This window comes from Salvia splendens, chromosome 11 (genome assembly GCF_004379255.2).
Source record: "Salvia splendens isolate huo1 chromosome 11, SspV2, whole genome shotgun sequence".
Lineage (NCBI taxonomy): Eukaryota > Viridiplantae > Streptophyta > Magnoliopsida > Lamiales > Lamiaceae > Salvia > Salvia splendens.
The window spans coordinates 33,236,621-33,262,743 of NC_056042.1; the positions used below are offsets into that span (position 1 = coordinate 33,236,621).

At 42.6% G+C, this 26,123-nt stretch overlaps 3 protein-coding genes across 4 annotated transcripts; 2 read left to right on the forward strand and 1 right to left on the reverse strand.

The window, feature by feature from the left end:
• The first annotated feature begins 12,126 nt into the window (after positions 1–12,126).
• Positions 12,127–14,822, forward strand: LOC121754013 (protein RMD5 homolog). The gene is made up of 2 exons (XM_042149337.1): positions 12,127–12,267; positions 13,488–14,822. Exon 2 carries the CDS (start codon positions 13,494–13,496, stop codon positions 14,652–14,654), a length of 1,161 nt encoding a protein of 386 aa, XP_042005271.1. The 5' UTR covers positions 12,127–12,267; positions 13,488–13,493; the 3' UTR covers positions 14,655–14,822.
• A 968-nt stretch (positions 14,823–15,790) lies between these two features.
• On the reverse strand, positions 15,791–18,640 carry LOC121754012 (protein trichome birefringence-like 12). Its single transcript, XM_042149336.1, has 3 exons — positions 18,052–18,640; positions 16,748–16,885; positions 15,791–16,457 (listed from the first exon to the last, which is right to left on the reverse strand). Exons 1-3 carry the CDS (start codon positions 18,573–18,575, stop codon positions 15,926–15,928), a joined length of 1,194 nt encoding a protein of 397 aa, XP_042005270.1. The 5' UTR covers positions 18,576–18,640; the 3' UTR covers positions 15,791–15,925.
• A 511-nt stretch (positions 18,641–19,151) lies between these two features.
• On the forward strand, positions 19,152–23,132 carry LOC121754015 (phosphoglycerate mutase-like protein 1). Of its 2 annotated transcripts, none has more exons than XM_042149339.1 (10): positions 19,152–19,448; positions 20,090–20,151; positions 20,248–20,355; positions 20,423–20,502; positions 20,950–21,112; positions 21,294–21,368; positions 21,490–21,578; positions 22,120–22,239; positions 22,388–22,432; positions 22,532–23,132. In XM_042149339.1, the coding sequence occupies exons 1-10, from the start codon at positions 19,313–19,315 to the stop codon at positions 22,638–22,640; spliced, it is 987 nt and encodes a 328-aa protein (XP_042005273.1). In that variant the 5' UTR covers positions 19,152–19,312; the 3' UTR covers positions 22,641–23,132. The 2 variants fall into 2 exon arrangements, with proteins under 2 accessions (XP_042005273.1, XP_042005274.1); XM_042149340.1 differs by having other exon boundaries at positions 19,397–19,448; positions 20,090–20,179.
• Positions 23,133–26,123: the final 2,991 nt, after the last annotated feature.

Consider the following 26,123-nt stretch of genomic DNA (forward strand, 5'->3'; position numbering starts at 1 on the left):
TCTACGTCCACGGGAAGAAAGGAGGGCAAGATTGTATTGCTTGATCTGATTTACAGCTTACAAATACAGACTTGCTATATGATATTTGATGTCTAGAGAGCCTTTCTTTCTATCTGATCTAAGTTCTATTTATACATGTGAACCCAGATCGTGGCTTCCAGGTTGACAACTGCTTCATACCACTAAATAGATCGTGGGTGTGGTGGAGGTCGTGGAGATCCTGCATGGGTCCACTATCCAAGATCGTGGCTTGCATCACCACTAACTAGGTCGTGGATGTCGTGGAGGTCATGAGATCCTGCATGGGTCCACTATCTCTTTGTTTGGTCCGCTATCCTGCATGAGATCCTGCATGAGTTGACACCACTAAATAGATCGTGTAGTGGAGGTCGTGGAGGTTCTGCATGAGTCCACTATCTCCCAGTTCGGTCGAATACTGAGACCGAACTGCTGAACTATTGCCGAGCAGCTTTTGCCGATCTGAGAGTAGAGCTTGATTGGTCGGCTTTTACCGAGCTGTAGGCTGGGGCCGAACTCTTTGGTAATGCCGAACTGATACTCTTCCTTGGGCTTTGGGCTGATGGGCCGTCACTGCTATTGGGCTTGTTTAGTACGTACCCCATCACTACCCCCCCAAAAAGCGAAGTGAATCACTTCGGCGAAGCGAGTCACTTCGGCATTCTGGACAAAGGTACGGGGGAGGCTGACGTCAGGGGACGTGCCTTGCGCGTGACTGCATTAAATGCGACAGTAAAATCCGGCCGTTGAATCCTGAAAATGTGGGAGTCGAAACGGTGCGATGATTTTGAAATCTTCTCCGAATCTGATAAATACGTCCTTTCTTCATCATTTGAACACTTTTGCTATTGCTTCTTCTGCATTCTCTCTCTTTTGCGTAAAAATTTCCTTCCGCTTTCAAGAATTTCTTCAGAATTTCTTCAGACTTTCAAAGAGTAAGAACCATGTCTTCTTCTTCTTCTTCTGAGTCAGGTAGCGGTAGGAAAGGGGGTAAGGGGTCTTCTAGCCGGAAAGAATCCGGGGAGAAGACCGTAGAGTATTTTCACAGCATCTTGAGTAGGGATACTGTGATATCCCTACATGAAAAATATTTTTTTCCTGGGGGGAAGGTTGCGATTCCCGACGACCTTCATAGGGCTGACTCGCCGCCAGAGGGTTACGCCACCGTTTATGAAGCCTGCTTGGAATGCGGGCTTCGTTTCCCTCTTCCCCCTGCCTTTGTAGAGCTGCTTGATTTTTTTCAACTCCCTTTAGGTCAGGTGACTCCGAACTCTTGGAGGCACTTATCGGCCTTTGCTACCGAACTGCGTAGGCTAGATAAGGATCTGTCTCTGAGGGCAATCCTTAATTTTTTCCAGTTTAAGAGAAAAGGATCTTGGTTTTACTTGATCCCTTTACAGCCTTTTAGGGCCTTCTGCAAAACCAAGTGGCCAAAGTGGCAACATCGCTTCTTTTTTTATAATAGGACAGCGGCTCCGGGCTTTCCCTGGAGAGGGCCGAAGTCCGTGATTCCTCATCCTCGGTTAGAACCGTTGGACGAGCTCGAGGGCGAGCTCAATAAGATTCCTATGATTAGGAAGCAGTACCTGGAGTCTGAGCTCGTCAAGGGCGACTTCGTGTTCGACTCCTCGTCTTCGGACGAAGAGACTGAGGGTGAGGAATTCTTTTTTGTGCCTTACTGCTTTTGTGGCGAAAACTAACCTTGCTTTCTTGCTTTTTGGCAGTGAACTTGCTAAATAAGATTAGCCGCAAATCCTCCGAGCTTAAGGAGCCGGAGAAACAGAAGGCTACCAGCTCGGCGCCTGATGCCGAGAAGAATCCGAAGAGGCAAAAGACCTCTTCTTCGGATCCAAAAAAGCCGGAATCCACTTCGGCAAAGGGGAAGGGGAAGACCCAGAAGCCCCCAAGAGCGCCGGAGAGAGACATCGTCTTGGCGCCCCCTTCGGAGCATGTCTGTGAGCCTTTTGCATGGCCAACGGACTTTGCCGAGGTAACTTCTCTTCTTGATTCTTTGGCTTAGCTTCTTTCCTATGTTTTTTTGGTGGCCCCTCTGTTGACTCTTTCCTTTTTCCATTTTCAGAGGAATAGCATGCTCAGCAAGCTCGTCGCAGTCGAACTCTCTAAAGCGTCCAGCGACTATGCTGAGATGCAGAGGAAGTTGGCGGCTGCTCGTCACCAGGCCGAATAGGCTAAGGCAGACTTTGAGAAGGCCAGAGCTGCTAGGATCTCGGCCCAGGATGAAGCCCAGTTTGCCAAAAACCAGCTCATCATCCAGCGAGAGCAGACGAAACGGAGGGATGCTGCCGCCGTGGTTGCCCAAGGGGAGGTTCTCCGTGCTTTCGCGGAGAAACTCTTTCTGAGCAATCAATTTTCGGCCTTTGTCGGTGATCTGCTGAAACTGATGACCGATAATGCCGAGCAGGGGCCTGAAGTCGTCCTGCCGCTGTACGGCCGAGAGATAGCAGCTCGTCTCCAGAGTCTGCCGCTCCTTGAGGAGCTTGCTTCGTCCTCGGTCCTGCTTTCTGCTGACCGAGTTCGTAGTTGCCGAGCTGACCGGGACGAGAATATGGAGGCTATCTTTGCCTCCTTAGGGCCAGTTTCACCCGCTCCAATTTTCCACGGAGAGGGTGAGACCGAGCAGCTTGATCAGCAGACCGGAGACGGGCAGGCCGAGCAAGAGGTGCTGCTGATCGGTGATGGGGGCACCGAGCAGGCTGGGGGGAGCAGGGAGGCCGAGGCTGAAGCTGAGGCAGACAAGGAGAAGGAAGCTGAACCTCACCGAGGAGCCGGAGACGAAGCTGGCGGAGTATGATTTCGTCTCCCTTCTCTTAGTTTAGTTTCTTCCTTCTTGTAAAATGGCCTTGAAGCCCTCCTTGTGTAAAAATTTTTTTTCTTATGAATGAAAAAATTCTTCTTTCTACACTTGTGTCTTCGTATAGCTTTTCGTACACTCTTTTACTCCTGTTGTGGTTTACTACCTGCTCAGTAAACTGAAATGCCGAACTGACATAGCTGCTTTGTATTCTTAACTCTTAAGGAGCTGGAGGTACTTCACTGGAAGCGGCTGTACTCTTCCGCTTTAGACGAAGTTGAGAAAAAAGCCATAGCTGACCAGATGAAGAATGACGAACTCTTGGCTTGTTTAGTGAAGCTGGAGGCCGACAATAAGGACTTAGAGTCCGAAAAGAAAGATCTGGAGGCCGAGCTGAATACTGCCGTCGCTGAGAGGACTGCGTATGAGGATTTCATCTGCAGGCGCGGGGGAATGACCATCTCTGAAGTTCAGGAACGAGTTGACGAACTGTGGGAGGAATATCATGTACTCCGGAGGAACAATGCGCTGGAGAGCTCGGCTTGCCAACAAGTCGTGAAATCATTGCGGCGCTGGGCTTCTCGGTACGACATCATTCTTTCCCGGCGTCCCTCAATCGAGAGATTCCTTAGGCATTTCCCGCCAACAGATGGTCGCACTCCAGCTCAAACCTCTGATTCACTTGCTCAAAACCCTACTCCAAGTCAGCAACGAACTCAGGAACAACCGGAGACGTCAAGACGAGGACGGACTGAAGTTCGCAGAGGAGCGGTGACTATGAGTGAGCAAGATCGGCAAATGATTCGTGAAGAGACTCTTCGCCGCCGAGGTGCTAGAGCTTCCCGGGCTCAGGGAAGAGGCGGTAGGTCGATTAGAGCATCTCGTCGACCTGCTTATTCTTCAGCTGCCCGGAATGGCCGAACTCGGCTTCACGAGGATTTTGTGAATAGATGGCTCAACTTTAGCAACCATGGACAGTAGAATAGTCCTTTGTAATGGCGTAACGCCTTCTCGTAGGGCAGCAGAATTATATGCCGAACAAGATTTAATAAATGAAATTTTCATTTCGCTTCTATCACTGCGTATTTACAGCTCAGCGAAAAAATTTCATCGTGCTCGTCCTCGGTCTTATGAAGTAAACTTCTTTGACCGGACTCGTTCTCGGTCTTATGAAGTAAGCTTCTTTGACCGGACTCGTCTTTGGTCTTATGAAGTAAACTTCTTTGACCGGACTTGGTCCTCGGTCTTATGAAATAAACTTCTTTGACCGGACTCGTCTTTGGTCTTATGAAGTAAATTTCTTTGACCGGACTAAGCTTGTGTCCTAATTTGGCGAGTTTTATCGCTCGGATCGGACTTTCCCTTGTCCTAATTTGGGGATCGGACTTTCCCTTGTCCTAATTCGGCGAGTTTTATCGCGTGGATCGGACTTTCCCTTTGTTGCAGTTCGTTTCAGACGAACTGCTTGTTTCTTAAGCTGAATTATGGTCTTGTATCCTCCTTAGAAGCTTGGACTCACAATCGTTGGCTTATATATGTTCTAAAAAGGGGATCAGCCTTCGAAGAACAAGATACCTCAGTAACATTTGTAAGAGACGACACGCACATAGACAGACAAAACGCACATAGACAAATAAAAAGGACGAACAAGATTTTAAACTTTTATAAAACAAGCACAAAGAACAAGTAAAAAACAAAGAAAGCACATACCTCTAGGACCGAACTAGACACAAGACTGACTGACCGGACTGTCTCTTACAAATGGAACTTCTTGAGGTTGGAAATGTGCCATGTTCGGGGTACTTGTTCTCCTGACACGTGAGTCAATTTGTAAGACCCTTTGCCGAGGACTTCTGACACCCGATATGGACCTTCCCATGTGGGTTCGAGTTTGCCCAGCTTTTCTGCTCGGCTTACTTCGTTGTTTCTCAAGACGAGATCTCCCACTTGAAATTGCAGCTTTTTCACCCTTTGGTTATAATACCGGGCTACTTGCTCCTTGTACTTGGCTGCTTTTATGCAGGCCAATTCTCTTCTTTCTTCGGCCAGATCTAGTTCGGCTCTCAGTCCGTCATCATTCATTTCTGAGGAGAAATTTAGAGTTCGGGGACTGGGTACGCCGATCTCAACCGGAATCACGGCTTCAGTGCCGTACACCAGACTGTACGGAGTTTCACCGTTGGAGGTTTTGGGTGTAGTTCGGTAGGACCATAGGACTTGAGGGAGATTTTCTACCCATTGTCCTTTGGCTTGTTCTAACCGAGCTTTTAACCCTTTCACCAAGATACGGTTTGTTACCTCCGTTTGTCCGTTTGCTTGTGGGTGGGAGACCGAAGTGAACCGCTGTTGAATATTCAGCTCTTGGCACCAATTCTTGAATGTCTTGTCGGTGAACTGAGTCTCATTATCCGAAATGAGGATGTGGGGTATGCCAAATCGGCACACTATGTTCTTCCAGACGAAATCCAATGCCTTCGAGCTCGTTATCGTAGCTAATGGTTCAGCCTCTACCCACTTCGTGAAGTAATCCACGGCAACGATAAGGAATTTCATTTGCCGAGGAGCTTGTGGTAGTGGTCCTACTATGTCTATGCCCCATTGCATAAAAGGCCAAGGGCTTTGCATAGCACATAGATCGGTCTGCGGCATCCTTGGGATATTTGCATGGATTTGGCACTTCGTACATGTCTTGACGAGCTGCACTGCTTCTTGTACCAAAGTTGGCCAATAATATCCCCATCTCAGAACTTTTTTAGCTAAAGCTCTAGCTCCGATGTGGCTACCGCAAGATCCTTCATGAACTTCTCTAAGGATGTAGTCCGTCTCTTCTGGTCCTACACATCGCAATAACGGCTGAAGGTAGGACTTTCTGTATAGGACTCCTCCATGAAGTTCGTACTGAAGTGCTCGGCATGTGATTTTCCGAGCTTCTCTCTTATCCTCGGGCAGTTGTCCTTGATCTAGATACTGTAAGATCGGCGTCATCCAGTTCGGCGAGCTGGCTACTGAATGTACCTCAGCTTCATCAATGCTTCGGTGCATCAATTCCTCCACCTTTGAGCTCGGATATGAGGCCAACTTACTTAAAGTATCTACTCGGCTGTTTTCCGCTCTGGGAATGCGGATTATCCGAAAATAAGAGAAACTTCGGCTAATGCTTTGCGCTTTGTCCAAGTATTTTTTCATCCTCTCATCTCGGGCTTCACTTGTACCCAGCATGTGATTCACTATGACTTGTGAATCACAATGGATTTTGAGAGATTTGACAAATAGACTTTGCGCTAATTGAAGTCCGGCAAGGAGGGCTTCGTATTCGGCTTCGTTATTAGTAGTTGGGAATAAGAACCGAAGTGAATAAGTTACCTCGTGTCCGTCGGGAGCGATAAGTAGAATACCAGCTCCACTTCCCGTCTTATTCGAAGCTCCATCTACGAATCCACTCCAGCAGTCCGGCGGTTCTACTTCGGATTCCTGGGGCTGTGTTAGTTCGTCATTGGCAGGATTGTTCTGTTCGGCAATAACAGGGATTGCTTGATCGAACTTTGCCTCTGCAAGAAAATCTGCCAAGGCTTGTCCCTTGATGGCTTTCCGAGGTAGATATTCTATTGAGTGTTCTCCCAGCTCTATGGCCCACTTGGCAATTCTGCCTGATGCTTCAGGCTTAGTCAAAACTTGCCGAAGTGGAAGATCGGTTAAGACGCATACCTTGTGAGCATAGAAATATGGCCGCAGTCTCCTTGCTGCATTTACTAATGCCAGAGCAATTTTTTCCAGAGGTTGATACCTTGTTTCTGGACCTCTTAATGCTCGGCTTGTAAAGTAGATGGGAAGCTGCTTTAGGCCTTCTTCTCGTACAAGCACCGCGCTAATGGTTTGATCTGATGCCGCTAAGTATAAGAATATCACTTCGGCATCTGTTGGAGCAGAGAGAATAGGAAGCTCGGCTAAATAACTTTTGAGCTCGTCAAAAGCCTTTTTCTGCTCGGCTCCCCACTCAAACTTTGGTGCCTTTTTCAACACTTTGAAGAACGGGAGTTGCTTTTCGGCTGCTTGGGAAAGGAATCTATTCAGTGCGGCTAGACATCCAGTTAGCCTTTGCACATCATGTATGGACTTCGGCATCGCCATGTTCTGAACAACTTGAACTTTTGAGGGATTTGCCTTGAGTCCGTCCTTTGAAACCCAACAACCCAGAAACTTTCCCGAATCTACCAAAAAGGTACATTTTTGGGGATTGAGTTTGAGGTTGGCTTTTTTGAGCACGTCGAGGGTGGATTTGAGGTTGTCTTCGTACTCCGAAGTGCTTCTGCTTTTGACGACTATGTCGTCAACATACACTTCAACCTCTTTTCCGATCAAATGCCGAAAAAGCTTATCTACCATCCTTTGATATGTGGCTCCGACATTCTTTAAACCGAATGGCATCTTTTTATAAGCAAAGATGCCGAAGTCAGTAATGAAAGCCGTTTTTGAAGCATCATTCTCATCCATTAAAACTTGGTGGTAGCCTTTGTATAAATCAAGAAAACAGAAAATTTCGAAGCCGATCAAAGCTTCTACTTTTTTATCTATGTTCGGAAGGGGATAGCAATCTTTAGGACAGTGCTTGTTTAGATCGGTAAAATCTATGCACATCCGCCATCCTCCTTCTTTTTTCTTGATCATCACAGGATTGGCCACCCAAGAAGGATATTTCACCTCGAATAATACATCCGCTTTCAGTAATTGGCGGACTTCGTCATGGATGACTTGATTTCTTTCTGCCGCAAAGAGTCTTTGCTTCTGTTTTATAGGCCGGACTGAAGGATCAATATTTAACCGATGAGTGATTACCTCAGGGGGCACTCCGGTCATGTCCAACGGAGACCATGCAAAGACATCTTTGTACTCCTTGAGGAGCTGGATGGTCTTTTCCCGGAGTAGAGGCGTTCCCGCGAAACCGATCTTGACCGTTCTGGATGGATCATCTTCGTATAACTGAACGGTCATTGAGTTCGACTCTGGTGTGACTTCGTTCATTTCGCTTGCCTCTGACTCCGGCTGCTGTGATTGCTATGCTTGATGATGCCGATCTGATTGCTCGGCACTTTTAAGCGCAATCTGCAGACACTCTTTTGCTCTCTTTTGATCACCTCGGATGACCGCTATCCCACCTTTAGTGGGGATCTTGATGGTGAGGTGATAAGTAGAGCAAACGGCCCGAACTGTGTTGAGCCAGTCTCTTCCCAAGATGATGTTGTATGGGGACCGAGCTTTTACCACAAAGAACTCGATCATCGTACTGGAGCTTGTAGGCGCTTTTCCCACCGTGATCGGAAGGCTGATAATACCTTCAGGGCGGGTGTCCTCCTGGGCGAAACTTTTCAGAGGAAGTGGAGCCGGACTGAGCCGAGCTGGATCCACTTCTAGTTTATCGAAACATTCTTTAAAAAGAATGCTGACTGACGCTCCGGTATCCACAAACACTCTGTGGATCAGTTTGTTTGCCACTCCGGCTTGGATGACAATAGCGTCTTGATGAGGAGAGATGGCCGGGACGGGATCTGCATCTGAAAATGTAATCACTTCGTCCTGCTTCAGCCTTTTATGCGTTGGCTCCTCTCGATTGAAGCCTCTGCGCTCTGACTTCAGGGACGATTTAGTCTTCCCGGCAGGGAGAGCATCAATAGTCAGGATTACTCCATCATATTGCAGCTCGTCATCGTCTTCGGGGTCCTGTTGCTTTTTCGGATCCTGAGGAGCGCAGTTCGCACCTCTCTGCTTTTTATTCTTTTTCGGCTGCTTGCTTTGGTATTTTTTTAACGTCCCTGCTTTCACAAGAGCATCAATACCTGCAGCCAAATATCGGCACTCCTCGGTATCGTGACCGTGGTCTTGATGGAATGAGCAATATTGATCCTGAGGTCGACGCGCGGCCGATTTCGTCATCCGCTTTGGTTTTTCGAACATATCGGAATGCAGTTCGAAAATTTCCGCTCTCGACTTGTTCAACGGTACGAACTGAGCGGGCGGCTTCTCAGGATTGAGACGTGGCCCCAATCGGTCTTGCACCGGAGTCCTTTGAATCCTTTCAAAAGGAGTTCGGCGAGGATGTCCCTGATCGCCAAAAGGAGTTCGGCGAGGATGTCCCTGATCGCTATGATCGGGCTTCCTCCTGTCTCCTCGGGATGAGCTGTCTAAAGACCGTTTGCGACGGTCTGCCTCATCGGCACGGGAGAACTGGTCCGCAATGTCCCACATCTCTTGAGCTGTTTGCGGACTGCATTCCACGAGCTTTCTGTAGAGAGCTCCGGGCAGGATTCCATTTTGGAATGCCGAAATGACAAGTAGATCATTGAGATCATCTACTTGTAGGCATTCCTTGTGGAATCTCGTCATAAAGTCGCTGATCTTTTCGTCGCGACCTTGACGTATAGAAAGCAGCTGAGCCGAAGTGATTCGGGCTTCCGCTTTCTGAAAGAACCTCCTGTGGAAAGCATCCATTAGATCTCGGTAAGATCTAATGCTGCCTTGGGGGAGGCTATCGAACCACCTTCTTGCGTTCCCGATAAGCAGCTCGGGAAACAGCTTGCACATATGGACCTCATTGAGACCCTGGTTCGCCATGTTATACTGATAGCGTCTCAGGAAGTCATGAGGATCCACTAACCCGTCATAAGTCATTGACGGAGTTCGGTAGTTCTGTGGCAAGGGAGTTCGGGTGATATCGTCCGAAAATGGAGTCTTCAATGCTCCGTACATGGCGAACCCGACATCTCTTCGGTATGGAGGAGATGGAGTTCTCCTGTGATTCCGGTACCGAGGAGGAACAGGAACATGTCGGGGTTGAGGATTCTTCTTCCTGGAAGACACGGCACTACTGCGGTAGTGACTTTCATGTCTGGATGAGGAGGGAGAATCCACCGTTTTCGTCTCCGGCTTTTGGCCCTTTTGCAGGAAAATTAAGAACTCTTCCTGCTTCTCGGCCAAAAATAACTTGACAGCCTCGTTCAAATCGGGCTGCTGGGAAGACTCGGTGCGATGAGTCTTTGAGCGGCTTGTTCCTTCTCCGTGAGAACTGGAAGTAGATTTCTCCCGAGGCTGTTTTCCAGACCTGCGGGCTGGACTAGCTTCCTCATGGTTATCACGAACGGTATTATGGGTGTTACGTGATCTGGTATGCATTTTTTTTTTTTTTTTTTTGGGTGGAAAAAGGGTCAAAAATTCGCTTTATCACAAATTTGGTTCTCTGTTTCCCACAGACGGCGCCAGTGATGATTGAGCGAATTTTTGATGGTAATAAATGCAGGTAAAAAATATAGATCACGACACAAGGAATTACGTGGTTCGATTTACTGAGGTAAATCTACGTCCACGGGAAGAAAGGAGGGCAAGATTGTATTGCTTGATCTGATTTACAGCTTACAAATACAGACTTGCTATATGATATTTGATGTCTAGAGAGCCTTTCTTTCTATCTGATCTAAGTTCTATTTATACATGTGAACCCAGATCGTGGCTTCCAGGTTGACAACTGCTTGACACCACTAAATAGATCGTGGGTGTGGTGGAGGTGGAGATCCTGCATGAGTCCACTATCCAAGATCGTGGCTTGCATCACCACTAACTAGGTCGTGGATGTCGTGGAGGTCATGAGATCCTGCATGGGTCCACTATCTCTTTGTTTGGTCCGCTATCCTGCATGAGATCCTGCATGAGTTGACACCACTAAATAGATCGTGTAGTGGAGGTCGTGGAGGTTCTGCATGAGTCCACTATCTCCCAGTTCGGTCGAATACTGAGACCGAACTGCTGAACTATTGCCGAGCAGCTTTTGCCGATCTGAGAGTAGAGCTTGATTGGTCGGCTTTTACCGAGCTGTAGGCTGGGGCCGAACTCTTTGGTAATGCCGAACTGATACTCTTCCTTGGGCTTTGGGCTGATGGGCCGTCACTGCTATTGGGCTTGTTTAGTACGTACCCCATCATATGGGATCTTTATTCAGTTGTAGTCAGTTGGTTTCAGGTTCATTTTTTGATTTTTTTTTTAATCAGGAATTTATATCCAAAATTATGTCGTTAGGTATGATGTCTTTGAGAGAAATTGAGACTTGAGAGTGAAAGAAAAGATGCTTTTATTGACATTTACTATTTTTTCCGTCCACAATTTTAGTGTTTTGTCATATTAGAGAGAGCATTCACAGTTTAAATACTCCTATTCATTTACATTTTTATTTTCTAATTTTCCATTTGAACTAATATCATAAAATTCATTAAAACTAAAAAAAGAATTTGTATACGTTGCACCAAAAAATGCTAGTTAATTGATTATCTATCAATTATTAGTAAATTTCAGTTTTCCAGTAATCTAGAAACTTTATGTAATACTATTCCTTAATTTCTATAATTTTGTGGTATCAGAAATTGATAATGTGATATAAGAATAAATAACAGTGAGAGAAGTGATGTGAATAAATAAAATATTATTGTTTCAATAATTAAAAATGTGTCGGATCATTGAATTTACTACTTCATCTATTCTCTAATCTCCTATCCCACGTCAATTTTGGTTTGGCTAGGGACGAATTAAAATGGCTAAAGATTTTTTTTAAATGGTGGAAGTAGGAAAAACAAAATTAAATAGTTAATAATTGTACAGCTAATTAGCCCTTTTTTAAACATGGTCTAGACTCTAGAACTAGCATCAATTGTAGAGTCAGTCGAACTCAATTTAAGACACGAGTTAATTAAATTATTAAAACTCTATCCAAACCTAAAATAAACATGTAGTATATGAATTAGATGCCTCAGTTTATGTTAATTAGATTTAAAAGCTTAAATTGCTAAAAAAATTATTAAATTTAATCAAATTTTAGCTTATCCCTTAATTTTTTTTTAAAAATTACTATATCATAACTACTCCTATGATACTACTAGCACTATTTTTCTCAAATGTCTTATAGCAAAATTTTTTAGCATGCTACGTCTTTGAATTTATCAACGTATTGTATACATATGTAAAAATTTAAGACATAGTAATCAACTAAATGTATTAAATAACTTCATTAATTAGCCAAATATTTTGTTCCTATGATATTTTTCATGTGCCAAAAGCACACATAATTTCCCCTAAATCATAGATTATGGTATAGTTAAAAAAATGTTACAATTATTATATAATTAGTCATTTAAAAAAATTGTGAAATAGATGAGAATTTGTTGTGATGAATTTTTTGATCATTTACCTATTCAAAAATATCATAGATAACCAACAAATAATTTCATTATTAGTGAAAACTAATCTGGAAAAACAGAAATAGAAAACTGAGTCAGTTTCTTTTTTCCACCACTCTTGATCTCTCTTTTATTTCTTCACATGTTACGCAACCGCAGCTGCTTCCACTGCATAATTTCGCAATCAGCAAACAAGAAAAAACTCCAATCTATTCATCGGTTTAGGTACACAATTTGTTGAAATCCTTTGTATTTTCTTTAATCTCGCTATTAAATTCTCGATTTTCTTTGTCGCTCTTTATCAAGTGGCAATGAATTCCTCGATAAGATCAAATTGTTTTCATGCTTTTGTTAATTGTACCCAATGCTGTTGAATATTTTCTTTTACGTTGGTTATTTGGTATTGCTGCTGATCAAATTGATTCTGTTGGGATTTTGAATTGAGAACATTGTAAAATCCATTGATGATGTGTGCAAAAACCTAGTTTTGGGGAGTTGTGGCTATATTCTATTCACATAGATATACACCTACTGATGTGTATCACGGTTTTAATGTGAAATTGGTACATTATGTGAGCGAAAAGAAAAGCACTTGACTTGAAGAAGTTTTAGTTGATAGTGTGATCCATTTTATTAGTATTGTACTGTGTGGTGAAAATGTTTCATGTTGTTGTTGTTGTGAAATGGATTTTAGATGAGTTCTCATGATGTTATCTTGATAGAGTTTCCTTATGCTATCTACTATGTGTGAAACTCTTGATTGGATGAATCCGTCTTCGTTTCACGCATTCGTTGTTGGATTGTAGCTCTTTCGTGAATTGGTGCATCTGATCTTCCAATTTTGTTGTTTAGCTATACACCCGAGTTTAAAGATCGACTGCAACTTACTGAATTGATAACTTTCAGATGCGCTATGGAATTAGAAAGTACTAAGTATATCGCTTCGTGTCAAATAGGTTGTTTCTATTCTCAGTTACAACTCATGCATCCGTTGTTGCTGTCTAGTTTTTTGGACAAGAAGGCAAGAACCATGTTTAATAGTCTTAATTATGCCTCTTTTTGACGTTTTCCATATGAACACTTACTAGAAGAACGAAGAAATTAGATGGCAAAGTACCAAAGTTGCTATAGATTGAGGTGGTAAAGAATGAATTTCCTTTTGTATAGAGAAAACATTACATTTGATGCTCAACGGTTTTTTAGCAGAGAACTCCAGTTTAGGTTTAAATAGTGATCCGAGAAAAGGGCGACTACGGCCTTCTTTTGAGCAGATGCTGATTAGCCAGATCTTGTGTTTTTGTTATGATTCCCAGTTACAGTTAGGGCGACTGAAATGACAGCTTTTGGAAATTGTTCATGATTCTTGTTGACTCTGTACAATTTTCAGCTCTTTTTGCATTTGATGTATTGAAATATTGCCTGTGTTGGGTTGTTTTCTGAACTAGTGAAACATGGAGCTGATTGCTGTACAAGATTCATTCGAGAGGGTTGCAAAGAGACGAAAGCTGTCGTCTTCGAAATCCCAAGAAATAATCATCCAAGTTGTCTATGAAATCGAACAGGCACTGTCAAGAATACAGTCAAGTAGTGATTCCATCGTTGCAGACGTTGATCAGAAGACAGTTCTTGCTGAACTGAAAGCCAAGCTTCACGTTGTCGGTTCACAAACTCATTTAGAGGGACCGCTGCAAGAGCTTCATACGGAGCTCACCAGGTATCAGAAGGTGCTTGAGAAAGTGCTGCATCCGGACATATCCATGGCGTGCGTAGATGCTGATTTCGACAGCCATATGATTAACCAGATAATTATTCGTCACTTCTACTCTGAAGCCCTATTTGACATCGTCGACTGCTTGGTTAAAGAAGCAGGGGAAGATGAAGCTATTTCACTCAGATTACAATATCAAGAGATTCATGAAATACTGGAGGCTCTGAAGTCAAGAGATCTCGGGCCAGCTTCAAAGTGGATCTCTGTGAACCAAGAGAGACTGCGCGAGTCCGGTTCGGATTTGGAGCTAAAACTCCACAAACTGCAGTTTGTGGACCTTTTGCAAGGCAAGGGAAGATCTGCCGCGCTTAAATACGCCAGAACTTATCTCGCTCCTCTGGCTTCTCGTCACATGAACGCGATACAAAGGCTCCTTTGCAGCGTGCTGTGGGAAGAGAGGCTCGACAGGTCCCCCTATGCTGACCTGGCGGATCCTAGCAACTGGCTGAGTTTCGCGGAGGATGTGACGCGGGCCTTTTGCAGCTTCGCAGGGCGGTCGATCAGGGACCCTCTGACCGTCGCGCTAGCTGCTGGGATGGAAGGGCTGCCGACTCTGCTGAAGCTGGCGAACGTGATGGCAGCGAATAAGCAGGAGTGGGAGGCGATGAATCAGCTCCCGGTGCCTCTAGAGCTGGGGAGGGAGTTCAATTTTCATCCAATCTTTGTCTGTCCCGTTAGCCGGGACCAATGCAGCGCAGAGAATCCGCCTATGCTGCTGCCGTGTGGCCACGTCCTGTGCCAGCAGTCGATCGATAAAATGTCGAAGGCCGGTACCCGGAACTTCAAGTGCCCTAACTGCCCTCATGGTACTTCTTTATCACAGTGCAAGCAACTATGCTTTTAGCATAGGAGTAGTTTATATTGTGAATTTGCTGTTTTGATCACATTTTTTTTGCAGTAGCAGTGGATTTAATCTTCCTCCCATGAATTGGGTTAGAATTTTTTATTTACTAATTTTTTAATCTTGATTTGAACATTTCAATAATTTAATTGTTTTACATTCTTCTTTTTAGTTGGGAGACCACATGAGCCGCAATTAGCATAAAAATGTGAGAAGGAAAGAGAAAATAAGAAAAATGAATATAGAAGAAGATAAAAATAAAAATGATCAGAAAAATTCAAACATATAATAATACACATACCAAAATCAAAAAGTGAAACTAGTTTTTTTAAGACAAGAAATAGTACTCCATGAGTTTGATTGAATGAAGAATGATCAATCACAGATTCTACAAGTTAATAAAAAATATGCAAATCGAAAGTAACCAAAAATTGGCATAATTTAATTTGAATTAAATGTTTATCCAATAAAAAAAGGTTCGTCCCTAGCTATGAATATCATCACTACCAAATCCAAATAATTTCCCCAAACCAGAGAACAAATTACCAGAATCCGAAAAATCACTCATTCCAGCAACGTACTCCTCCACCAATTCCTTGACAGACCTCGCCGATAACGGATGAAAATGTGCGCTCCACTCCGCCACAAAACCCCTAACCAAAACCAATTTTTCATCGTCGTCCATCCTACGCCACTTGCTGTTGAAATCCTCCGGTTTCAATCCGGCGAAATCGGAGATCTCGGCGAAGAGGAGCTCCTTGCTTTTTCTGAAGGCGTCTTCTCGCTGAGCGATTTCGGAATTCAATCGCTTGATCTCGAGGCTGAATTCGGCGGCCAGCAATTGCACGCTGGGGGTTTCGGTCTCTTTGGTGCAGGAGATTCGGAGGGCTGTGCGCGGCCTGGCCGGTCCGAGCCGGATGGTGTGGAGTGCGGGAGGGATATTTGGGGATAGGGTTTGGAATTGGATCGTCGGAGTCGGAGCGATTTGTGTGGTTGTGTTGATTAGAATCATTGCCTCGAATTCCCTCAGTTACCCAAGAAGGGAAGGGGCAAAGTTAAGTTAGTAGTAGCTCTTACTAAGGGCCTGTTTGATGAGGCAAAAAATGGGCCTTTTCTGGGCTAATTTTATATGAGGCCCATGAGTCAAATCGATGATACATAAGCACTGGCTGCAATTGCAAACGATGTGAACAAGGCACACAGAACTCATCAAAAATGGTAGTAGTTGCATTGGAACATAAATGAATAGGTGAAAAAAGAGCAAAATCTTGAAATCAAAGTGGAGTGAAGTTGTATGTGATGAGTTGTGCTAATATATCAACCCAAGTATCAGGAACACCAGGCAAGCACCAATGCATGCAGTCCTGTCCCCACACAGCCACTGCGTCCTTCTTCCCCAGCCACACCGCCGGGTGACCGTCAGCTCTCCACTCGCTCAAACGGCTCAACTCCAGCGCTATGATGCTCGTCCCTTTCAACGCCTCCGCGATCACTGCATTCACCATTCTAGCTTCTCTGTTGGTTCCGCTGTTGGCTGGATCAAACCATAAATCTAGCTCGGATTCTTCAAGAGGGTTGTCGAACAAGCAGCTCCCGTTCTTATTCCAATCGCCTCCGTGAAAATGCCGCGGTGACTGCAGCCGCCAGAACTTGAGCGTCTTCTTAGGGAATGCTTTCTCGATATGAGATACCATGTTCTTGACAACGACTTTCAGCCCACCCGTTAAGTCCAGAGGAGGATGTATCGGCTGCCCGTCTTTGAAGAATACGAGAGGAGTCTCTTCTGGGAATTTATCAGGACCCCACCTAAGCACAAGACGACACTTTATCGCATCAACAAACTACATAGAAAAACATCATTATATTCTCATGAATTTGTCAATCTGGGATTCATTGACAAGAAATCAAAAAGCTTGGATTAGAACCAATAATTATCTACTGAGGATAACAATGACATTCTTACAACGGGTACGAAATTCTGTTGATAGCATGCAAAATTCAAGTTTCGTGTGCCAGTATCATCCAAACCAATGGCTGATGTGTGTATATTGTTAAATGATGATGGAAATTGAAAAAACACAAGATGAGAGAATCACCAGTGACCGGTGTTGAAGACAAGAACATCGTAGAAATCCGAAATGTTAGCCCAATCATCAGCTGGAATATCAACATCTACTCGATATATTCCTTTGACTCCATCTTGACCAGAAAATCCAGGCTGTTTAGTCTGCCACCTTGTTTAATCAGTAATCAGCTAGTGAGGAAGCAAATCCAAGTTATCCAACAAAAAGATACACATGCTACATAAATCGAGCATTCAAAGTAAAAAATGTTATAATTCCATCAGTTAACGTCCAACACAGGCCACACACAGTGCTCAGACAGGAAGAGGTGAATATATGAAAGAGCTGCAACCAATTTTACCAGCAAAAAAAATATAGCCAACACATGCTTTTGGTTGGGTGTGTATGAAAGTTGCAGCAAATGTGCAACCTGAAAATTCCTAGTGGAAGGCTCAGCCAATACCAAGGTGAAACATTAACCACAGAGGCATCAGCCTACCGAGTCCAAGATGGAAGAGGGGTTTATAATTCTACATCTAGTGGAAGGCTCGGCGCAATTAGAAATGCTGTAAAGTTGCGGCTCTTCATAAAATTTGTTTGGGGGTGGTGGAAATATCCAAGGAAAAGAAAGGATTAGGTACTAGAAATGCTCCCAATGATATTCATATCCAAAGTATATTGATGTGAAAATCAATCCGCTGAAGGAAAACAATAGCTACTCTTACAGTTTCTTTCTCTCTTAGTTTCATACAGTCTAGTGTTTGCGTGTCGGGGACTCCAAGATAGCTTCTCAAAACTTGCAAGGATTCAATCATTGCTCCAATACAACAATGAACACTAACACCTTAGAAATGCAAAATTTTGTAGCATCCCTTCATACACAAATGCCTTTTATAAAAAATCCTCTTATATAATGATCTGCTTTTTATGCACTAAAGAGAGATATCTGTTGTCACGACTTCCTACAGTTGAATCATCACGTTCCAAGTGAAGATTTTACTGATTTGCTTTAGATGAGATACAACCTTTCATTTCTCTACTTGCACATATAAAACTCATTAACAATTCTACTAAGCTGTGAACATAAATCTCGTGAAAAACAGTAAGCAACCCGATCAGCTGCATCGAGCTCCAAACGAATAACCATCAAACATAAACCCAGTTTCCATATCCCAGCTACCTCAATTATGCAATGAAATCTATCATTACCAAATCCAACAATGCATAACATCACAATCCCCAAATCCCAAACCCTAATCACACTAATAAAAACACAGATTCACTACACCAATCAAGCATAAAAACACATTCAAACACCTCAAAGGAAGAATGCATACTCATATCTAGCCAGCAAAACCGCACGATGATACGCCACAGTGACATTGAATTTGGGGAAATAAGCCCCTCTCCACGCCCCTCTCCTCTTCCACTTCCTCGCACCAGCATCCCCCAATCTCAACACACACAGTAACGCCACCAAAAAGTTCTCATTCAAAGAGTCCCCAACGAGCCCAATGCTCCTGTCCCTCATCAAATTGAGGAACCTAACCGGGTCGAGCCGGTCCAGATCGCAGGCGTGGGGCGACCATTTCCATGAATTGATCCGCGCCATGTTGGCGCGCTGGTTTTTGAGGCAATTCCACGCGTTTCGGTGGAAAGGGCAGGCTGAATCGTAGGCGGGATTGCGGGAGGGGTCGAGAATCCAGCGGCCGTCGGAGAGATTGCATGATGTGAGGGGGGAGATGGGGGTTTTGGATTGGGGGAGTAAGAGGGGGAAGGAGGAGTGGAAGAGGATGAGGTAGCAGGAAGGGAGGATTAAGCAGATGATGAGTTTGGGGGAGAGTTTTGATGCCATTGGCATTTCTGGGCTTCTCTCATTCCATTGAAAGATTTCTTCTTGAAATTGAGGGACAATTTGAGATTACAGTGAAGAAGATAATTAGCTAAGTACTGATTTTGTAAAGTTTTACAGTGCATAATATTATTGACATTACTTTAAAATTTTCAAAATTCAGTTAATTAAATTAGAGAAGTAGAAAATGAAAATGGTTGCATTCATATACATCTGTACGGTGTAAAAAGGAAACATAACCCAATTATTATGTACTCCTAGTACTATAAGATTTTTCAAATATTACGGCTAGCTTTATTTATAATATTTTAAGATTAAATCAATTTTAATTAAAATAATATTGCGTTGAAAATAGAATTTGGAAAAGAAAGAAATTGGAATACAAATCTACAGGTAAGAGTGTGAGAAATAAAATCTAGAGAATAAAAATGAGTAAGATAAACAAAAACCATTGTCAGCTAAGATAAACAAAAACCATTGTCAGCAAACCATTTGAAACAATTAAAAAATTAAATTAAGTTGAAAATCTGTCATTAAAATCAATTTCAAAGGAGTATCAATTTTCAAATCCCTTTATTCGAAAACAGTAAAATGGGATTAGAATGAGATAGGAGAGTATGTGATTGTGGAGTGGAGCTGTGCTCTCTATTATTCCTCAATTAATTAATAATTTCTTCATTGAAGAATCAAGACGAAACAAAATTTGTAATCCCATTTCCATCATTCATTAATCTTGTATCGATCACATGTTCGCCACCACTACTTTAAATCCCACGTCTCTTACTTCTTCTCTCATTTCCGGATTCCCATTTTCTCCGTCTTCACCAATCCAAGGAGGAGCTTCACAATCACAACACTTGCGCTGCTCCTTTTCACTACTCAGTGAGTTTACCAACTCTTAATTAACAATTTCTATAATGGGACGCCAAAATCATGTGAAAGTTTGAGTCTTGATGAAGTATCTAGTGTAGCTGGTTGTTTACTCTCGTGGGCTTTTCGATTTCAGTAAAAAAAATTGCTGCTTTTTTACTTTTTCCTTATCTTCCTTCTGTTGTGCTTCGTTGTCAAAGTATAATCTTGATTGTTCTTGCTGGATTCGTGTGTGTGGATTTCACAGCATTTTCAGTAGATTGTTTTTCACATTTGGATAGTATAAAACCTGATTGTAGTCTTTGGTATATCCGAATAGTTTTACATTGCTTGATTCCTGTCCATTTTCAACCGTATATTGTCAAATTATTAGACTCGAAATGATGATCAAATAGGGAGTGTTTTCTGATAAATCAACTGATAAAGATGGTATATTGGTATCATTTTTGCTATATCAGTGTTATTGAATGTAGGCCTTTTGAGAAATGTGTGTTGCCTTTGTGTTATATTCGAATTCCCAGAGCATATATTCTGTACATTAAGTGGATGGCATCTGAAATAATGTACTCCACCTTAGTGCATCTCCATGTGCTCTTTACATGGATTTCTACTTATATAGTATTGTAAGTTGTTTCCTTGTTTGTTCTTTTCAGATATGGATAATGGCGTTTGCCCGAGTTTGTTCCCACTGCACCGCAGCAAAACCATCCACCTGGTTGGTATCTCTATTTTGATACTTCAAGGTTGTCTTCTATCTTAGATTTTGGCAAATTTTCGAAGGCTTTGTGGTCTCATTAAACAATCTGTTTAGGTGAGGCATGCTCAGGGAATCCACAATGTAGATGGAGACAAGAACTACAAAGCTTTCATGTCTCCGGAATATTTTGATGCGCACCTAACTCAATTGGGCTGGCAGCAGGTAGGAAAGCCGCCATCGGTTTAGTCACTTACATTTAGTAGTGGCTGACCTCGACCTCTGCTATCAGGTTGACAACCTGCGTAAACATGTGCATTCAAGTGGCCTCATAAAGAGCATTGATTTGGTCATTACGTCTCCATTGCTAAGGTAGTACTCAAGGTGCAAACAATTCCCAAGCATAAATGATTATCTACATAATTGTATGATAGCTACTTCGGTATGAGTCATTAAACATTGTGTCATGAGATGTTTGAATGTATTTCCTGGAGAAGAGTAACAAACACCATGTCCTCGGTTGTCAGTCTATACACGATATGTGTATCATTGTGCCAATGTCGAGAATTCATTTCTTGCTTCTAGATTTTCTTTAGGCTGTATCTTGTTAACTTGCCTTGAAAAATGGACTTTTTTTCAACACTGCCCGGCCTCAAGCATCGCGATGCTTACATGATGTAAATTTTGGACAATGGAGCAATTGAACTCGGAAAAAACCTTATCTTCTTTTCAACCCCAAGCTTTATATATGGAATAAAAAATCCTTTGTATCCACATTCCTTTAATGGATTTGACCTTACATGATGATTCGAATTATAGGACCATGCAAACAGCTGTTGGGGTATTTGGTGGCGAGGCCTATTCTGACAAGATGGATATTGTACCACTAATGGTGGAAAATGCTGGAAATAGTGACCATCCTGCAATTTCGAGTCTTGATTGCCCACCTATTGTTGCAGTTGAACTCTGTCGAGAACATCTGGTACGTTCACTGATACAACATGTTTGCTTCAGGCTGGTTCTATATACGATGATCTTGGCAAGGGACCTAGAGAATAACGATGAAATTGCTGTAATGCTCAACTATCGTAATTTCAAATGATCATAAGAAAAGTGCACGTGATTTAAGGCACATCAACCTCCTCACACAAATTCGGTTGCAGGGAGTTCATCCTTGTGATAAGAGGAGAAGCATTAGCGAATATCGATGCCTTTTCCCAGCTGTTGATTTTTCACTGGTAAGTAGTTTAACTAAAAAGATATACTCTTTTGGTGCATAAGAACATACCAGAGGTGGATACCCTTCAAACGATTTAGGCTTGCAAAAACATCCTAATAAGTATCTCAATTTTCATTCAGATAGAGAGTGATGATGATGTATTATGGAAGGCTGATGTCAGAGAGACCAAGGATGAGGTTGCAGCTAGGGGAATGAACTTCATGAACTGGTAACTATTTCTACATGAAAATCATATAACCAAACCTTTATCAAGGGTAAATAATATCCCCTAGCCTTACCAAGTTTCAGTCTTTTCGTTTCATTTAATCGAATCACCATGAAACATTTACTCTTACAGGTAAAAGATCATTATATTTTTGCATCGTTAAAAATGACTTGATCCTCGATTATTGGTAATCTTTCCAAACTGCTCAGCAAGTACGATATTAAATGAAAAGAAATAGGGGACTCTTGCACATAGTGCCAATGTTGCTTTATATTTTAGAGCAAGTTTCAATAAGTTTTCGAAGTACGTTTGCATTCCTTGTTTTATCCAACTGGTTTATAAACAAATATGTCATCTTGCAAGAGTAGTGAGCTACCCTAGACCTTCTGCACCCAAGACTCGGTTTGATACACCTACGTTTACTAGAGTCAGTACTGACATCCACCCATACTTATCACACATCAACGAAGTTTTAAATGGTGGGGATTACTCTCAACTCTGTCTTTGTTTATCTTATTCTTCTTGCATATATTTATTTACGCAGGTTGTTCACACGGAAAGAGAAGGAGATAGCAATAGTTACACACAGTGGGTTCTTGTTCCACACACTAGCTGCCTTTGGCAATGACTGTCACCCTCTTGTAAAGAAAGAAATTTCTAGTCAGTAAGTGAAATCTGCATCTTTCGAATCCCTATTGAAATTGACTTGACTTCACCTACGTATTTTGCTATGCATCGAACCCACTGATTTCTGCCTTCCAAGTATGTAACTGAATTTATGCTGAATCTTTGAATGTCCCTATCGTATGTAGTTTTGCCAACTGCGAGCTTCGTTCCATGGTCATCCTTGACAGAGGGTAAAGTCCCGTAACTCAACACGTGGCTTTGATTATGAATGTTATCCGCATTCGTTCCATGTAGTTATGAATAACTGAAATAATTGGTACATTTGGTAGCATGGTTGGGTCAGATTGTTCATCAACTAACTTTCCCGGAAAGATCCCCTCGGGGCTGGATTCTCCGAGTGATGCCGCTGCAGATGCGAAGAAGGAAGGGAAAGAGTGACCAAACTCGTTGCACCAATAAAGAATATCTAAGCGATGGATGAGGCGAGAGCAATTTAAGCACTCGTTGCTTCCAGGCCATTCCGAGAATCGACACATCTCTTCAGAAATATGGTGCCTCTTCCTGATTATCTTCTTTGAATATTGAGTGCCTGTGCAGACATGACTGAGTTTCTTCATCATCCTATCTATTAGTATTTCCCACCATGTGTGGTGAATTTGTGGTTGAATCAATGTTTGATTATAAGCATTTTAAAAATTAGTGCTAAACTTTAGGAACTGATTTATTTAGTTTGTTATTGTTATGATTTTGTTCTAGATTTTAGGAGTCACTCATTGTGTAGAGTGATTTAGCAGTTGATTTAATTTCAGTTATTCTACTTCTGTTAGTGGCAGATATAGGAAGAGTGGTAGAGAGTTTTTAGAAATTTGTTAAGTAGTTGCCTATATATATGTTGTACTTGGAAGTTATCAATATACAGATTTTCTGCCATCGTTTAGCTTCCTTTTCTGCTTTCCTTTTCTTTGTTTTATGGTACTAGAGTCAAGTTGTACTCTTGGAAAAACTCTTGTCGTCAATACGATGGAAGCCTCAAATGGTGGAAATAATCAGTTTGGAATGGAAAAACTTGTAGCCCATAACAACTACAAGTTCTGGAGGATATGTATGGAAGCATATCTTCAAGGTCAGGATCTGTGGGAGCTGATCGCCGGTGCTAAAACGGAGGTTCCCAGAGATATTCCTGAAAATGCCGAATCACGAAGAAAGTGAAAGATCAAGTGCGGTAAAGCTCTCTTTGCGTTGAGGACATCAATCAGCAAGGAGTTCATTGATCATGTTCGTGATGTGAGCTCTCCGAAAGAAGTTTGGCAAACACTTGAAAGTGTTTGTACCAAGAAAAACACAGCAAGGCTACAACTTTTGGAGAATGAGTTAGCAATGTTAACTCAAGGAGGTATGTCAGTTTCCGAATATTTTTTACGGATTAAAAGTTGTTGTGCTGAAATATCAGAGATAGACACTAACGAAAAGATTAGTGAAGCACGTCTACGTCGCTATCTTATTCGTGGTCTGAGGAAGGAGTATGAGCCCTTCGTTACCTCGATCCAAGGGTGGTCAAATCAGCCTTCAGTAGAGGAGCTAGAGAACCTGCTTTGCAATCAAGAAGCCTTGGCGAAACAAATGGCGAAAATCTTGATTCTGATGCTGTTCTTTTCTCAAAGGGGAAATCAAACAAGAAGAATGTTTGGACTTCGAACAAGGGCAAGGATGAAGACACGAGTGCAGACAAAGGAAAATCTCCAAGTAAGAAACCTATAACGTGTTTCAGGTGTGGAAAACTTAAGCATATTAAGAAGAATTGTCGTGTTAAACTTACTAAAGCTAACGTTGCCTGCACAAACGATGGAGGTGATAAAATTGAATGGGACCAGTGCTTCACCATTGAAGCAATCAAAGGAAAGACGGGTGATGCCCATGTCAACTACATCAACGACAAGGAGGAAAGGATCATCGATTCAGGTTGCTCTCATCATGCAACCGGAAATGACACTTTGTTCTTGGAGATGCGTGATCACCATGGAGAGCGAGTTGTTGTTACTGCAGATAACTCAACTCATCCGGTAGCCAAAGAGGGTGATGTGACCATTGACGTTGTTGGAAATCTAATGGCCAAGAGTGTCAAGTTGCATGATGTTTATCACGTTCCAGGTTTGAAACGAAATCTAGTTTCAGTTACTCAAATCACAGATTCTGGAAAGTATGTCTTGTTTGGTCCTAATGATGTGAGGGTGCTTTATAATGTGAAGAATATTTCTGCTGATGTAACCTTTATTGGAGAGAATAGGGGTTCTTTGTTTGTTATGTCAGCAGGTGAGGCTTATGTTAAGAAAACAAGCCAAACCGACAATACAACAATCTGGCATGCTCGGTTAGGCCATGTAGGCTATCAGCTACTGCAGCAAATCTCGTCTAAAAAGTTGGTCGTTGGCATACCTACTCTAATGAATGTGCGTGAAGATGTGATTTGCCAAGGATGTCAATATGGTAAATCACATAGACTTACTTTTAAAAAGTCCTTGAATCGTAGATCTACGTTGTTCGAGTTAGTTCACACAGATTTGATGGGGCCGACTAGAACACAAAGCTGCAGCAGCCATCGCTATGTTATGGTGTTGGTGGATGATCACTCAAGGTTCACTTGGGTGAAATTTTTGAAAGAAAAGAGTGAGGCTCTGTCCAAGTTTATGGAGTTCAGAGATGCTGTTGAAAAGGAGTTTGGGAAGAAGATAAAGTGCCTCCGCAGTGACAATGGTGGAGAATACATGTTAGATGCTTTCTTTAAATATTGCGAAGACAATGGCATTCAACGACAAATGACTTGTCTAGACACTCCTCAGCAGAACGGAGTAGCGGAAAGAAAACTAGCTCATCTCACCTCAGTTTGTCTTTCATGGCTGCATGACAAGAATCTTCCACGAGAACTTTGGGCTGAAGCTGTTCAATGTGCCTGTCATGTGACGAACAGGCTGTCTCCCTGGCCAGGTACTCAAAAATCACCTTTTGAGATTCTACATGGTGAAGTTCCAGATGTCAATTACTTTAGGGTCTTTTGGTTGTAATTGCTACGTACATGTTTCTAAGTCTAATAGAACTAAGCTTGACCCGAAAGCGAAGAAGTGCATATTTGTTGAATATGACTGTTATAGAAAGGGCTGGAGGTGCATGGATCCAAAGACAATGAAGTATACTACGTCTAGAGATGTGGTATTTGATGAAGTATCATCTCTTTATGCTGCTCAAGAATTTGCAGCTCTTGATGGGGATCAAGATAGTTCGGTGCCACATTTTCTGACATAGATGTTCAAGCTTCCAGCCGTGAAGGAGCTGAAAATGGTTCACCAATTTCCGAACAGATTACTGATGCTTCTGTAGTTTCTGGACAGATTGCAAGTGTAGAAAATAATGATGTGCAACAGGTTTCGGGAAGGCCGAGAAGAGAGATACGACAACCAGATTATCTCAAACATTATGAGGTAGATATCAATCATTGTTCGGTTGTATCGTGTTTCTTTACAGGAGAGATGAATGTTGAAGATCCAATAAGCTATGAAGAAGCAAAGGGCTGCCCAAATTGGGAAAAAAGCTATGCGAGAGGAGATCGAAGCCTTAGACAGAAACGAGACATGGGAGCTGGTGTCTAGGCCTGAAAACTGTCAAATCGTCTCGTGCAAATGGGTGTTCCGCATCAAAAAGAAGTCGGATGGAACCATTGACAGGTTTAAAGCTTGTTTAGCTACTCGCGGATTTTCTCAAAGCTAGGAATCGACTATGAAGGGACTTTCAGCCCAGTAGCAAAAATGATGACAATAATATCCATATTCTCTATTGCTGCGTTCAAAGGTTGGAAGTTGTGGCTACTCGATGTAAAGAATGCATTTCTTTACGGCGAGTTAGATCTCCCGGTGTTTATGCAGCAGCCCG

What these genes read in the sequence shown, in the direction of transcription:
- LOC121754013 (XM_042149337.1), top strand. Translation starts at nt 13,494, where the DNA reads ATGGAGCTGATTGCTGTACAAGATTCATTCGAGAGGGTTGCAAAGAGA.
- LOC121754012 (XM_042149336.1), bottom strand. Translation starts at nt 18,575, where the DNA reads ATGCCAATGGCATCAAAACTCTCCCCCAAACTCATCATCTGCTTAATC. An exon ending in GTTTTGCTGGCTAGATATGA is followed by an intron (nt 16,886 to 18,051) that starts GTATGCATTCTT and finishes TGATTAAACAAG; the next exon opens with GTGGCAGACTAAACAGCCTG. An exon ending in GTCTTCAACACCGGTCACTG is followed by an intron (nt 16,458 to 16,747) that starts GTGATTCTCTCA and finishes TCTTGTGCTTAG; the next exon opens with GTGGGGTCCTGATAAATTCC.
- LOC121754015 (XM_042149339.1), top strand. Translation starts at nt 19,313, where the DNA reads ATGTTCGCCACCACTACTTTAAATCCCACGTCTCTTACTTCTTCTCTC. An exon ending in ATTACGTCTCCATTGCTAAG is followed by an intron (nt 20,503 to 20,949) that starts GTAGTACTCAAG and finishes TTCGAATTATAG; the next exon opens with GACCATGCAAACAGCTGTTG. An exon ending in AAGAAAGAAATTTCTAGTCA is followed by an intron (nt 22,240 to 22,387) that starts GTAAGTGAAATC and finishes TATCGTATGTAG; the next exon opens with TTTTGCCAACTGCGAGCTTC.